General features: G+C 33.3%; 1 protein-coding gene across 1 annotated transcript; it reads left to right on the forward strand.

The window, feature by feature from the left end:
* Nucleotides 1-11,677: 11,677 nt before the first annotated feature.
* On the forward strand, nt 11,678-16,702 carry LOC128553691 (uncharacterized). The gene is made up of 2 exons (XM_053534867.1): nt 11,678-11,893; nt 14,435-16,702. Exons 1-2 carry the CDS (start codon nt 11,700-11,702, stop codon nt 15,771-15,773), a joined length of 1,533 nt encoding a protein of 510 aa, XP_053390842.1. The 5' UTR covers nt 11,678-11,699; the 3' UTR covers nt 15,774-16,702.
* The last annotated feature ends 612 nt before the right edge of the window (nt 16,703-17,314 follow it).

The following is a 17,314-nucleotide window of genomic DNA, read 5'->3' on the forward strand; positions in this document are numbered from 1 at the left end:
TAAACAAATTAAAACAAATCATGTCATGCCAGTTTACACTTTATTTATTTTTCTGTCAAGCCCCAATTTGGATATCCCCGTTTATTTCAAATTGTAAACATATATAGATACATATAAACACATGATGATAAACGTACAGTTACATGAAATAATAATGTAAATATCAAGACATATTGTTAAACATGTAATCTTAGTGCTCTATTATGTATACATATTTTTGTAACTACTTCATATACTAGTTACAGTCGTATATTGTCATTGACATTTGTTATCAGGCAATTTACAAATAGAGGTAATATTTTACAAAAATGTGAAGAAGTGTGTATGGAAAAAAATCACAAATATAGACAGAAAAAAAAGAGCACATATTTAACAGAAATATGTGCAAGTTATTTAAGAAAAAAGAAAAGATGAAGAAAAAAGTGGAAAATGGGGGAAACTGATTTAATAAAATGCGACACGACACTCGACACACTATACGACCGAAAAAAACAACACGGCATCGCGACATTTCCCCGCGTCATTATGCATTGTTTTGTTGTAAACACATTTAGGTCGTTATACGAAATATGAAACGACACACGAAAAAAGAAAAAAAAACAAGGCATCGCGATACAATCCCGCGTCATTATGCACTGTTTTGTTGTTAACACTTTTAGGTCGTTGTACAAAATATGAAACGACATACGACAATACGACACGGCACCTAAAAGACCTGCTCCAGTCCTACCTTTTATCCTTAAATTGTCAGATGAAAATCCTGACTATGAACAGTGACGCCTGTCAAAATAGAGTCTGTTTTAAATTAGAAAATACCTGTGGTTTTGCGTGCTTAAGTCTGGCACGTGGCCGTTAACTACATTATCCATTGTAATAATGGGTTGCACACTGGCGCCAGACCAAAAAGAAAATGCCTCTGTACATGTTATACCCTACCCCTAGGTATTCTATAAGAACCATGGTCATGAACGGGAAAATATACTAACCCGTTTCAATCGCGCATTTCATACCTAACCATGCAGTTCGGTAAATGTGTACTATGGATATCAAACAAGTGGTAATTTATCTTCCATTATGTACCGGTCACATTTCTTCAATACATTTGTGAAGGTAATTTCAACTTCGAACGCTGCGAATTTTGCCTTTGGGGACATGTTTTCAAAGAAATATAAAAGTGAGGTACTTTAGGGTTATTAAATACCCCAAAAATAAGTCGACAATTCGTTTCTCTGCCTTTCTTTCAATTCACCAGAAGCATTTCGATGTTGACCGGTGCTTTTCCATCATTTATTTTAACAAGCGCTGTGATTGATGCTGACAAAGAGATGCTATTCATTACTAAGAAGCTGCTGGTGAAACTGAATGACCATGTTGTAAACCAGTCAATCGTGACCTTCACCTCGGAAAAGAAAGGAGAAGAATTTTGACATTATTAGTTGAATAAGTTGTATTTTGACATATAGCATTTGAAACTGTTAAACATGCGTATGTGGTTTAATACAGATATGCTAATGCAGTTTATTTTACAAAAGCATCATGGGGATATTGCCCATATCCTTTCCGCAGCCTTAACGTAATAAAACATATTAGAGTCTGATGGCCCTTTCACGCTTCCATAGAATCAACATTTATTACACAAAATTTATTTTGAAAATATTTCTGAAATGTCTTAGACTAGGTCTGCAGCTCTCAAATATGGTTATATCTTACATCCAAGGCATATACTGACACTCTCAGACAACATCAAAAACAACCTTTTGAGCGATTTGATGAAGTTCCAAAATTATCAGTGTACCCTTGGTCCGTTACGGACCCCTTTGGGATTTGTGTTTATTCGAGCTCAAATATCTTTTCGTAGATGAAAAGCTGACATGCTATACTAAAGCCCAGGTAATTTCAATTTCAATTCGTTACAAAGTGCTGAAAATTGACTCCCCAATAACAAAAAAAAAAAAACAACAGATGTCCATGAGCATCCAGACGGGGTGACCCCTGACTATCTACGAATCAAATATGGCTTTCGTTTTCAAGTTTAGCATTTCTACTTTCATTTTCTTTTCTTCCGGAAATAGCTGAAGGTCGAGTGACATCATTTTCTGTGTTGTCAAAAACATATATATGCCTGGCGAGATTGCATAAATATATGCTGGCGGTCCTAAGGTTATGAAAAAATATCTCAATATTTCCTAGGATCACATCAAATTCACTAGCTCGGATCTCTACTCTAGACCCGGAGTCTAGAACTCCGGTATTGTATGTCATGGTATAGGACTTGATTATTAAAACAGGGAGAAAGTATGTAGGCAGCCGGGTAGCTGATTTGTCTGCACGATAGAGGTTTCATTAATGATTTTATTTCAACCAAACTTGCACATAACTTGTATCACCATAAGATCTCGGTTCCTTTCTTGAACTGGTTAGATCCTATTATGGGTTCCAGAGTTATGGCCCTTGAAAGGGCCAAAATTAGCTATTTTGACCTTGTCTGCACAATAGCAGCTTCATTTATGATTTTTTTATATTAAACTTGCACACAACTTTTATCACCATAAGGTCTTAGTTCCTTTCTTGAACTGGCCAGACTGCATTATGGGTTCCAGAGTGATGGCCCCTGAAAGGGCCAGAATTAGCTTTTTTGACCTTGTCTGCACAGTAGCAGCTTCATTTATGATTTGAATTTAATCAAACTTACACAAAACTTGTGTCACCATAAGATCTCGGTTTCTTTCTTGAACTGGCCAGATCCCATCTTGGGTTCGAGAGTTATGGCCCCTGAAAGGGCCAAAATTAGCTATTTTGACCTTGTCTGCACAATAGCAGCTTCATTTATGATTTGACTTTAACTAAACTTGCGCACAACTTGTATCACCACAAGATCTTGGTTCCTTTCTAGAACTGGCCAGATTCCATCATGGGTTCTAGAGTTATGACCCCTCAAAGGTCCAACATTTGCTATTTTGGCCTTTGCAACCATATAGAGATTTCTTTTATGGTTTGACTTGATACGAACTTCCAAAATATCTTCAACAACAATAAATCTTGGATTCCATGAGTTATTTTATATCTGATTACCTCCCCTGATTGTAATCAAAATGGATTTACATCAGTAAGACTTATTTAAAATTTCATTATTGTCATTAGTTGGTCTGAGACAATCAGGGTAGATAACTATGGACTGATTTCAAATTACCTCCCATTATTTGAAATTAAAATGGGTATATCTCCGTAACTAATGAAGACACTGATCTGAAATTGCATTTATGTCAACAGATGGACTTGGACAATCAGTGAAGATACATATTGACTGAATTTATGACAATTTACCTCCCTTTATTTTTTATCTAAATGAATACACCTTAGCAGCTTCAAATGAGATTTGTTTGAAACGTTATTTATGTTTTCCATGGTAAGAAATAGTCGTATTAGGTAACTCTTGATGGAACTTTTATCGATATGAATACTTTACTAATATATTGTTGTATAGGCTTGTACTCTGTATCTTCTACATGCATATACCAATGCATGATTACCTCCCCTGATTTTAATAAAAATGGATTTATCTCGGTAAATGGTGATAGAATTCATTTGGAATTTCATTATTGATTTTAGTTGGACTGAGGCAATCAGGGTAGATAGTATGGACTGATTTTATGTCAAATTACCTCCCTTTGTTTCAAATCAAAATGGTTGTATCTCAGTAACCAATGAAGATACTGATTTCAAATGTCATTTATGCCATAAGATGGACTCGGACAATCAGGGTAGATAACTTTTGACTGCATTTATGACAAATTACCTCCCTTTATTTTATTTAAACGAATATATATCAGCAGCATCTAATGAGATTGGTTTTAAATGCTATTTAAGTCTTCCAGGGTAAGGAATATCATGTTAGTACAAAAATGCAGCATTTGAGCCTAGGACCCTCTATGTCAAAACTTGATCATATCATTTTGAGCAATGGTACTCAGGTGAGCGATACAGGGCCATCATGGCCCTCTTGTTTATTTTTGTAATTGAAAAACGCACCATCGTAAAAGTTGCTTATTACGAAAATGATATTTTTGTTTTAAAACTTAATTACTTTAAAATATTTTGTGTTTTTAGGATAGATGATACATCGGTTTTTATCACATGACGTATTTAAAAGATGTAAATGTAGCTGCTCCTGTTTTATTTTGCTTCTTACTGTATTTTCTTTCGATATAATATATTTTATAGTATGAATAAAGTTGATTTATTTCATGTTGAGATTTTAAATATTTTTATTGCTTTGTCTGTCTATTTGACCTTTAGTCACATTTTGCTACTAATGCATTACCAACTTTTAGAAACATCTCTAAACCGATAAAGCGGGACAGCTCTATCTATCATGAAGTCAATAGTCCAATATCAGCGCTACCAGACGCATTCGTCGATTTCCGTACTAATTGTTGTTGTTGTAGTAACACGGGGATGGGGTCGGTAATTAACAGCTTTGGTCATTATCTGGTGCATTTTCTGGCGGGCGGTTTGCCAAACGATATACTTGAATGAAGTTTTAATAATATTAAAGTGTTAAGCGGAACAAGTCGAAAATTTATATTATACTTTATCAATTGTCAAATAAAAGTGATATTTAAGAATACGAATATGTTATCTAAAATATTTAGAAATCGTTGCATTTTATACATCTAACACATAAATTTACGTTCTTTTCAATACATGAAACATCATGCTAAACATATATCTATGTACAAAAAAAAGAGAAATATTTACGCACAAGAAACTGTCTGTAAATAAAATAAATATTCAAGAATATGAATAGGTCATCTAAAATATTTTAAAAGTGAAACATTTTTTTTTTACATCTAACACATAAATTTACGATCAGTGTAGATGATGATAAGCCTGCACATCCGTGCAGACTGATCATGATCTGCACTGTTTGCCATTCAGCCATTAACTTTTTGGTATGCACCCCTTTTCATAATTTATAGTACTGTCCAAATTGAAAGATAGACAAGTTCAAAATAGAAATTTAGCATGGTAAGGATTAATTTTCTTATATCGTGCTTAAAGGCCTAGATTCACTACTATATAAGTGTACCCCCCCCCCCCACCCAAATCCAGTATACAACTCCCATCTTATCTGCTGCTTATCAGCGATTATGTAACAGTAACAGATTAGAGGGCAATTAGCACAGCAGGGACCCCAACTAGACCATGAAGATGTGTGCAGTGGAGTTGAAAGAAATTAATTTTTCTTCAGTGAATGTGGAATGATAATAAAAATAATTATTATTATGATATTATATAGATGATAATAACTATTACTTTAATGTTATAGTAATGATTATAATAATAATAAAAAATAATCACAATTATTGTTATTATTATTATTATCATTATTATTATATTACATATAGGATGATAAAAGATACAGTAATAATACTGAAAATAATAATGATCATAAAACACAAGTATAGTGAAAACTTCTTTGTGCTGACAAACCATATAATATAAAATCAATGTGTTCCATCTATACTTGATTTTCATTTTCAGTATGTTACCAAAAGTGACTTTTTTCATGCTTTGCTTTGTAACTTTGAAATGCACATTCTGTTTTCAATTTTAGACAAATGTTATTTACAGTACTCTGCAAGCTTTAAATGAGTGAAAGTTACATTTTTCTGAAATATCACAATTCTCCAGACATAATTTGAAAAAATAAAAACTTGCATATTTCTTTAAGTAAGTTTCTCGTTATTTCATTATTGTGAAAATAAGTTTCTGATAATTTTATTATTGTGTTTGATCAACAATATTTTTCTTTATATAAAAATGCAAAAAATAGCATAACTTTAAATGTTATAAATTATTCATTAATTTAAAATAAATTACATTGTTTCCCTTCTCACTAATTCATACACTTGTAAGGTAGACTGTCTCACCAATAAACAATGACCCTTGTTTATTGGAACCATACTGTGATTGTCATTAGCCCCCAACTGTGCTGGTGAAGACAGAAATCCCTTGGCCCACTGCCAAAATCTAGGCCTTTAAATAGAAATATCATATTTGCGTGACTTGAATAAGTACTGTTGACAAATACTACTACCATAGTATATTTTAACTATAAATACATTGAAAAAATCAACATTAAATAACAACAACTTAAGCAATAGCTCAGTTTTAGAATAGCAGACTTAACTAAGTAATTACTTAAGTTTTTTCATGAAATTTGGGCCAGGATCTTTACTTAGTAAATATTTACGGAACAAAGCTATTAACGATTTATGGTATAATCTAAATTCATAGATGGACAAGTATAATATATTTCTGTGAATTCTAAATTTGTACTGATTCTTCCTACTGCCATACGATTAATGAAATAAGGGTAAAAATCATAAAAACAAAATTCCCGAGGGAAAGGGAAAAGGCTACAGAAAAGACAGAAGAAAGTGAAATATATACATATCAACGCAAAAACCATAAAAATACCTATCGCTTAAAGTATATTTGGTCCGTTTTGACATGACTTATCGCAGAATTTTCCATTCTTTCACTTAATTCATTCCTTTCTCCAAATATATGACACATTCCTTTCCCCAAATATATGACAGAGTGCACTCGCATGAACACTACGAGTTTAATTACAAAAAAAGAGTTATTTTAATTGATATATAGACTAAATGCGTTTATTTTATTAGAAGAGTTCGATTTTAACAAAATTGTGCATAAAGAACATTTAAGTTTGTCTCTCACATATCCCAATTAATATTTTGTTATGAAAGATAAAAATGTTATCCCCATGTGATATTGTGCACCTGGTGTTTTGATTAGGATTTAATAGCCAAACAAGAGTTATGGTCCTTGGCTTATTAAAAAATATATTGGAAAATGAAGCACTATTTAAAATATTATGTCCTATATTTGACTTTTTTTTATTTCTAGCAAACAAGAAACGCATAAAAGTAGTATGTGTAATCGACTATACACAATTCATTCCTTGTATCTATAATTGTCTGTAATATGTGACATCTTACTTATCATAGTTTACTCGATAAATAATGAAACTTGACAGGCTGCCGATGATTTGAAAAATACTTTTGGAAACAATGTAAAACTCAAAACAAACAGGCAAGAAATAGATGTACCGTATAGCGGGTTAATTATGTGGGTTTTTATTTCTGCTTATTCTGTGGGGCGAGGCTGTCATGCAGAAATAATTCCGCACATTTAGACTATCAGCAGAATTTTTTGACACAGAAATAAACTTTGATGTTTCGCTTAATATAATGACCCGCTATCTTTATCTAACGAGTTTTTTGTCTGTCTGCTGTCAAGTTACTTACACCGTATCGATTGTGGTTGATTTCTTTTGTTATTGTATCAATCTATTGTCTAAGAATGAATGGTTACCGTTTCGGGCATGTAATCTTTACAAGTGTATATCACAAAACACGCTAGTTTTAAGAAAAACTAGAAAATGCTTTTGTAGAAAAGCGCATGTCTCCCCCTCTGCATATTAGTATAGGCAAGAAGTCAATAGGGGACAGGAGCGAAAGTCAAAGAGACACTGATGCCTGGCTGCAATCGAGATCATCTATTTGGCATGTCCAATCATCCCACTAAGTTTCAACATTCTGGGTCAAGTGATTTTCAAGTTATTGATTGAAAAGTTTTCTATGTTCAGGTCCCTGTGACCTTGACTTTAGCTCAAGTGACCCAAAAACAATAAGGACCATCCACTCTTTAAGTCCTATCATCCTATGAAGTTTGAAGGTTCTGGGTCAAATGGTTCTCAAGTTATTGATCGGAAACCATTTTCCATGTTCTGGTCCCTGTAACCTTAACCTTTAATAGAGTGACCCCAAAATCAATAGGGGTCATCTACTCTGCATGTCAAATCATACTTTTAAGTTTCAACATTCAGAATCAAGTTAATTTTCAAGTTATGGATCTGAAATAGTTTTCCATGTTCAGGCCCCTGTGACCTTGACATCAATGGGGGTCATCTACTCTATAAGCTCTGCCACCCTATGAAGTTTGAAGGTTCTAGGTCAAATGGTTCTCAAGTTACTGACTATAAATGGATTTTCATGTTCTGTCCGCTGTGACCTTGACTTTTAATAGAGTGATCCCAAAATCAATAGGTCATCTACTTTGCATGTCCAATCATCCTATGAAGTTTCAACATTCTGGGTCAAGTGGTTCTTAAGTTATTGATCGGCAATGGTTTTTAATGCTAAAGCCCCTGCGGCCTTGACCTTTATCAGAGTGACCCCAAAATCAATAGCGGTCATCCACTTCATAAGTTCTGCAAACTTATGAAGTTTGAAGGTTCTTGGTCAAATGATTCTCAAGCTACTGACCGGAAATGGAGTTCCATGTTCTGTCCGCTGTGTCCTTGACCTTTAACACAGTGACTCCAAAATCACTAGGGTCATTTACTTAACATGTCCAATCATCCTATGAAGTTTCAACATTCTGGGTCAAGTGGTTCTAAAGTTATTGATCGGAAATAGTTTTCCATGTTCAGGCCCTTGTGACCTTGACCTTTGATGGAGTGATCCCAAAAACAATAGGCGATGTCTACTCCATAAGCCTTTGAAGTTTCTAGGTCAAATGTTTCACCAGTTACTGATCGGAAATGAAGTGTGACGGACGGACAAGATCAAAACCATATGTTTCCCCAGTAGGGGGGATGGGTAGGTCCATGTTTCGGAGTAAAACGTTTGCACATCACCAAATAATAGAAAGAAAGCATTGTTTAACATGAAAATTAAACAGCATATAAAACATGTATATCATTCTACAAAACCATCGTCAATTTACTCATACGTCTATTGAATTCCGGAAAGGGACTGCATAAAGGGGTCACAATTCTGGACAGTTCAGCGCCTTTAAAAACTCACCATTTTTAAAAAGCTGTTACAGATCTTCGTTTTGATGCATTTGCAACAATGTTCCAGTGTTAAACCTTAACATAACTGGATAAAACATCGTTTATGACAATTGTTTACATTTATTTCTGTACAAATGTCATTCTTTTTTTAAGGGGGACTACTCCATTAGAATATTTTAAGTATACAACTCTATGGGACAGACAAGTAAAACATGCATTGGACAGATAAGTTGTTTGTCAAGATGTTGTTCGTTAACTAATAATTTCTGTTGTTTGTGATATATTGCTAAACCTTAATGTGTGTTGTAACTGAATGGAATGTGAACGGACTATATACTAGGTTTTGCATTTGTATATACTTGTAAATAAATCGTAACTTTTTCTACCAGCAGTGTTATATTTTATACATTTACACATGTTATAAGTATTATAGAATATAATCTAGAGACATCGGTAGATGTATTCATACGGCAGTGCATACGGAACATTCAATGATACATAGTGTGCAATTCCGTGAAAAGCGGCGTATGGTCCCCAGATAAAATAATGGCTTTGCCATAAACAAGAAAACAATGGGCAGAACTAAAAACCATGTGCCCCCAGGGCGGGGGCATATTTGACCCAAGGGGGATGATTTGAAAAGTCTTGGTAGAGGACCACTAGGTGATGCTACATACCAAATGCAAAAGCCCAAGGACCTGTGGGTTTGCAAAAGAAAATTTTTAAAGTTTTTCCTTTCGGTTGCATTGGCAACCAGAGTTCTGCATGGAATACAATTCTTTGGGTAATTATGAAAGGGAGCCACCCTAGGATCATTCATGTGAAGTTTGGTGTAAATCTGCCCAGTGGTTTTGAAGAAACAGTGACAGGTGAGCTAAAAAAGAACTGCATTAGTTTTTGCATTTGCTAGTTTTACAAGCAAATATATAACATTTAACTTTTGAGATACAACTTTGTTAAACAAAATAAAATTTAAAAAAATAAACAGAGAAAATATTACTGGGCTGAACTTCAGCGAAAAGGGGGAGTTACATTGTGTAGGAGTTGGACAATCTCACCTTTTCAATAGTATTATAACTGCTGAAGTGGTAGGACCAGACATTAGTTTGATTAAATAGCTATCAACTTTGCAAAATGCTTCTTTTTTTTTCCTTAACAGGAAGAGATGCTACATATATCTGAATCCGCACATGGAAAAACATTTTAAAACAATACTATTTTATTGATATTTTCTTGATAAGTGAAGTAATATTTAAATAACCTAATTTTTTATACAGAAGAGCAGGTGCCAGGTGTGTTCTATTTCTTTACTTGAAATTTCGAGTTACGTATCTTGAAGTTTCAAGTTACTTAGTCGAGAGTGGTTCAAATAAGCTGAAAGCTTTCATCACAATCTAGCTAAAATAAATTAGTACAAATCAACTAACTAAGTAAAATGAAGTGATTGAATATTCCAATTCTACCTGGAAATATTGATCCCTACTTGGTTAAGAGTACGAAGCTCATGGGTCCAAAAGTATTTCCTGTTACATCTTATATTTTTGTGTTATTTGCTTCTCTGGGTCACAATGCATGATTTCAATGATTTTTTATTTGATATCATACTATTGCTGCACGTTTAGTGTGTAGTCTTTTATGCCTTGAGACTCTGCATATTTACCTTGGATCTATGTTGCTTTGTATCCAGCCAAATCATACTAATAATTAACTAAGTTACTTAGTCGAAATTTCGAGTTAAAATGTGGAAATATTAATATACTAAGGCAAAATTTTGTGAAACAAAATTTCGTCTTGGTACGACTAACTGAATCGATATGTTTAATTACGTGTCTCCAAATTTAAGCTTAGTTATTCGAGTTCACGTCCATAGTATATGTAGATATTTAGGTGATTAAGTGCCTCATGTAGATCAGGTAGCCCTAAAATGTGATATAAGAAGACCGGGCAGCGTTCGCTCTTATAAATATCACATTTTAACCATGTCTAAGTCTGGAAGGTTGTCAAACCAGGTTTTATTGCCCAAATGGCAAGGAAATATAGACATACAGAAATTTCGAGTTCACTTGATAACTAACACACACCTGGTGCTAATGCTATGCCGTAAGTCCATCAGTATTCACCACAGAATGAAAATCTTAAGTGATTTTGTGCGTTTCACATACATTTCATCTAGACTCTTTTATCTGATAAAATATTCAGACAATACTTAAAAGAATTAGTCTTGCGACTAACATTTGATATAAATATCAGATTTCAACCGTACTAGGATTTTGTATCATGCACATTGAAGTAGTTTTTTTAAACAATACTAGTTTAACAATATCCACTGCTGTTATAATTGGTTTTGAAATTATTTAGACACACCAGACATTGATACAAAACTAGACAAGATTCAAGTGGAATAGGTTTATAAACTTTAAACCTGTCAAAGATATCATGTTTCATATCGACCAAACATTTTTAATTCAACAAAGGCATACCTGCACGAGTCGAACAAAGACATTTATGCTCGGGCTTTATTGAATTTTATAAATTTCAATACCAAATATAAAAACTCTCTTCATAGAATTGGAAGTTAAACTTAGTCTAATAGTAGAATAATTTATATTGGGACATATATATTTGAGAGCATATAAATCTTTAATCTTGTGGATAGATAATAGATAAAATGGCGGCTAAGGGTAGCGATACTGCATCGGATGAAATAATTGACACAAAATGTTGTGTGTGTACTGAGAAAAATATAACGCGACAAGCTGAAAAATACTGTGTAGAATGTCAGGACTATTACTGTATACCATGTACAGACATGCACAAAACTTTTCCTTTAATGAAAGCACACAAATTGCTGGATCAAGCTGATTTCAGTACACATAGTATACAGTCATCGACACCATGTTTCCCAACAGAGAAATGCTCGGTTCATAAAACCAAACTTTTGGATATGTTCTGTAAGAACCATGATGAGGTTGTCTGTGACACTTGTGTAGCTATAAATCACAGGTAAATACTTTTAAATCACAGGTAAATACTACTTTAAAATCACAGATAAATACCACTCTAAAATCACAGGTAAATACTTTAGCCTTTCATAACATTTAAAGGTTGCATACTGTAAAACCAGTAATTTTTGTGAAAGATTTATTTGACAGTATATTAGGTGATTCATTACTTTGCAGAAATAATTATTAGCTAAACATTTCACATTTCAAATGTGAGAAAATTATATCATTTAAAGTTGTTGATCTCCCTAGGTCATAATATCAATCTGCATACATGTACATAAAGTTCGATTAAGAGAACATGTTTTTAAATTGTCATCAAAAATTGCAATTCTATAGTTGTTTGTTTTCGGATTGGCACTGTTTTCTCAACAACATTTCGGTTATGTAACGGTGGGCAGTTAAAATAACTAATGTTCCTTGATTCTGCACCAGTACTGACCTATTCTTCACAACTGCTTGTCAACTGCTCATCGTGAATCATTGAATGATGTCAGACACAATTTCTTTTATCAAATTGTCAAAAAAAACATACGTCTTGCCCCGTTTTTTAAATTTATGACCTCATCATCCACAGAATTGCGCTAACCCTATTGATCAAGTTATGGGCGGGCTCCGGACAGTACTTAGAAAAAAAAGAAAAGTTACATCTTTTATAAAACAAAGTTATGAACTATCTACTTGATATTGCTGAAAGGAAGAACTTATTTTATGCACTGTTGACCAGATATCTGTTATGCATGATGATTTCTAAAATATAAGACTCTTTTAACAGTATTGTGCATTGTCTTAAATATAACATGAAAACACAATAACTCCCTGAGGCCGATATCGTAACATATCCGCTGCGGCAAGATAAGAATTACCACCTCGAAGAACATTATCTGATCTTACCATAATCGCACTCGCATGCAGTCAATTGAAATCATGCATTGATAACTTGGGTGTAAATTAAAATAAAATTACAAAATCTTCGAAGTTTGAACAATTGATTTTATATTCAATTTTTGTCCACAACTTATATCCAAATAGAAATAATATTTTCACTTCGAAATATTCACAATTTTAACAAACCTATTACGTTAAATAAATATTTGAGCATTTCTGATTTTCTTACTTTTTTCACAAGTAAACACATTAAATTCCAATACATAGAAATAAATTCTTAACACAAAATATTAACATCAGCATTACTTAAAATTTACATCCGTTTTTGTGTGAATATCAATGGTTTATTTTATGTATAATCTATTTATAAACATGTACATGAACTTTGTACAGTGAAGTTGTAATATTTACATCCATCTTTAATTATAGAATTATACAAACATGTTTCATAAAATGCATAAAATGTGTGTACTAAATAAAAACATATTTGTAAATCTAATAATTCCTCAGCTTACTGAATCAACGGAATTTCATCGCCTGAATCATCATCCGACGGAACTGATATGTCAGAATCAAAATAATAAGGATTATTTTCTTCATTTTCTGAAAGATCACTGGCAGATGACATTATTGTACTCTTTTGAAAAGTCAAAAACAGTATGAACGAAATACAGCGAAGTTCATCTTTTTTGTTTCCTTTACATTACCGCATAATAAAAGCATTTATTTTATCAAGGGAACTACATTTTAACACAATTGATAATTATAACATCTAAGAAATAATAGCCAGTTTGCTTTTGTCAGGATGATCTAGAATTAACAAGTACGTGACGCAATCATCATGATCTCGGTGCCACACTGTCCTGATAACGCGCGTATAGTCAGATATCGATGCTACACGTGTAGAAAATATAATACCTATAGTCGCATTTCGGCCCCAGGGAGATAACAGAAACTTCCAATTACCAAAATCTTATTTTTTTTAATGTTAGTTGCTTTTACAGCTTAATTATGTTACATTTGTCAGTAGTAAGTACAATATTCCTGTGTCCCATTCGGAATAAGCTTTAAGGCTTTCATATTGGTAGTAAATATGGTTTTTGTAGTGTAAGAAGTTTTTCTAAGATTTAACGTAGAGACCTAATCTCTAATTCCAGATGAACCCGTATCAAACTTGAAATAGATTTTATAAAGACAAACATTCTGGCCAAGTTTAGTGAAGAACAGGAGTGTTAAAAATGTTCTTTGATGATATATAACCTACATTTTAACGCAGATGATCTTGTTTGCAATTGACCTAGATTTTATAAAGACAAACATTCTTGTAAAAAATGTGACTTCTACAATGTTAACTTGAGTTTATTTATGATTTGCCCTAGTGTTTTAGTTTCCGATCCTGTATAAACAAATATCAAAAGTGACATATCTTAATTCGACAAACATTCAGAACAAGTTTGATTTAGATTAGGCTATAATTGTGACTTCTAAAGTATGTAAATTTGAATAGATGACAAGTGATTCTTCGTGCTCAGGTGAGCTACAATGCAGGAAATATAAATGTCTTTAAAAATACTGGAAATCTGTATTATAAGAATATAATTTGTTAAAAGCCTGTGTATGTTAGTTCACAAGATCCATGATTCACCTTTTTCAGAACATGCCAGGGTATATACTTTATTCCGAACGAAGTTGACAATCTATACAGACAATCGACTTCTGATCAAACAAAGAAACAACTCATTGCAGCTAAGAAGGATGTACAGTATATAAAGAAAAACAAACAACAACTCCTCAGTGACCTAAAGAAGCAAAAGCAGAAAGCAACTGATTCTATTACAAACTACAGAAAAGAACTGGAGGCTGAGCTCAAGAGACTTGAATTTGAATCACTGAAAGAAGTTGATGCAAAGTATAATAATATAGAAAGAGATCTACGGCGTGAGATTAAGGAAGCAGAGAAAGATATTGATGACCTGGAACAGTCTGTTGCCAAGCTACAAAAGTCTAATAGAAATAAAGCCCAAGAATTTGTATGTGTCAAAACCGCTCAGAAAAAAATTGTAACAGTTAAAAGTTCCACAAGCTCCACTAGAATACAAACAGAAGTAAAAATAAGTTTTCCTGCTGATATAAAAATAAAAAACTACCTAAAACAATTAAAGACATTAGGACAGGTGTCAACAGCTGAAGCTTACAGGCCAAGAACCACAGTTTACAAAGTGAAATATAAAAGGAATATTAACATTAAACTGAAAAATGAAGATACATGTGATATATATGGATCCTGTTTTATTGATGATGACTCCTTGCTGCTTGCTGATCTTAGAAACAGAAAGTTGAAACGTCTGAATGTTTCTACAGCTACCATCATAGATCATCTAGATCTGCCAGCAGCACCTCTTGCTGTATGTCTAACCAGTAAACAAGAAGCTGCAGTAAGTCTTCGCAACGACACCATACAGTTTGTATCACTAGGAAACAAGATGGCACCAAAAAGGAAGCTGGAGATGGATCATTCCTGTTTTGGTTTGGCCTTCAATGATGGGAAATTTTTCATATCTGATGGAGACGAAACTGTATATATTCATGATGAAAATGGCACCACGTTACATCAAATTACAACTGACAAATCAGGAAACCCAATTTTCAGTAACAGTAAAAATATTAGTGTGAGTACAAACGGAAACCGTGTGTATGTGGCTGATATTCATACAGGTGTGATAACTCTAGACATGATGGGAAATTATTTATCAACATTTACTGATCCTGATTTAGTTGCTCCTCAGGGAGTATGTACAGATAAAAAAGGAAACATACTGGTCTGTGGGTGGGGATCATCAAATATTGTCCAGATAAGTGAAGATTCAGAAACAAAATTAGGCAGCATCAAAAAAGTGGAATGCCCGTTATCAGTCTGCTTTGATCCTCCTCACAACAAACTAGCTGTAACTCATTATAGCAGCAATACTATAGCAGTAGATGAGCTGGAGTAAGGTATATTAACTGTTGCTGACACCACAACTTGACATTACAACTAGAAAACTGAATGATCCCTTACTTACTTCTGTTGGATTTCAAAGGTATATTAGATCCAAATTTCAAATTTAAAAGTATAAACAATTACTTCATATAGTGTATGTAAACATAAAATGAACAAGTTTATGTGTATTCACAGTACAATGTACCTGCTATTTAACAATTATTTGATATAAAGAGGATATTTGTTTTTATTAGTGTAAGATCGAAATATATTATACCGAGTGAACAGTATAATGCAATATTTTCGCGAGAGGCATTTTTAATGGTTTTAACCAAACTATAAGTCATACTGACACAATTCTGGTCATATGGTGGCTGTTAAGGTTTTGATGCTGCAGTTTCAAGCTTTAATGATGGAGGAAAATATTAGGTGTCCTTCAAGTATTATATCAGGCATAAGCAGGCCCTGGGTAGAACCACTGATATCCTACAAGCCATCTGGATGGTTTCCTCACATGTCGCTCTGCGTACGGTTTGAACTCACAAAGATGAATATTAAATGGTTCGAAGTCAGTAACCTTAATCACTCTGATCTTTCTGATATTTATTAAAGCATTTCTAAAGTTTTGATCTTTAGTACAAACATAAAGGAACTTATTTCTTAATAACATCAGATACTACAAGAACTTCAGGCGACGGGGTATTGAATAGAAAAGAACAGATATACAAACAGATGTCCAAGATATTAAGGGTTCAAATTAGTTTTTATGAAATTGTGTAATTATGAATTCCCAACAATGTTTATTCAATAAACTGTTCAACCTCATTACTTGTAGAACATGTCTTGTATTTAATGTGTTTGTTCTACATATCTCCTCAGCCTCATTTAAGAATGATTATGTTTTGTATGCATATGCTGTATAATTTGGTTGTGCATTATCATGTGATTATGATGAATATTATGTACTGTATTTATACAAGATGATACACGTATGTGTAATAAAAAGCTCTCTCTTCTGTAAAATAGCATATCAAATGATGGCTTTTACTGAGGATATAGTAATGCTGCTGTTGAGGCAATACCAGTTAAGTCAATGAATAAAATTCACAATACAAGACTATATTTAGCCTGAAGAAATAGACTGAGGAAGTTTTAAGTTTCTTGTCAGAAAAGAAATTTCATGACTGTAATAAAGTTATGATTTAACTTTAATTGTAATAAGAGACTGCTTCGGATGTGCATCTCGTGTCTTATCATAAATTACTCATTCATTGTCAGTTTATGCTTAATATTTTAACATAACATATCTTTGAAACAATGTACAGTCAAATAGAAAAAGTTGAAACTCCACAGGTCGCTCAACACAACAAAAACGAAAATGTTGCAGGCTCGGTTTGATTGAGCCTGTTCATGGACGGTAGATAAAATGCATGCTATCGTCCACGCCCTCTAGCCCCGGGTTGAGCAGAACTCAACATTTACACATGCTAAAAGTACAAAAAACTATTTAGAGACATCCGCAGATGTGTTCATACGGCGTTGCACATGGAACCT

Source organism: Mercenaria mercenaria, unplaced genomic scaffold, assembly GCF_021730395.1.
Source record: "Mercenaria mercenaria strain notata unplaced genomic scaffold, MADL_Memer_1 contig_4203, whole genome shotgun sequence".
NCBI classification, from domain to species: domain Eukaryota; kingdom Metazoa; phylum Mollusca; class Bivalvia; order Venerida; family Veneridae; genus Mercenaria; species Mercenaria mercenaria.

Bases quoted from the DNA above. Each gene is read 5' to 3' on its own strand.
- LOC128553691 (XM_053534867.1), top strand. From the start codon at position 11,700: ATGCACAAAACTTTTCCTTTAATGAAAGCACACAAATTGCTGGATCAA. The intron at 11,894-14,434 runs GTAAATACTTTT...CACCTTTTTCAG, and splicing joins TGTGTAGCTATAAATCACAG to AACATGCCAGGGTATATACT.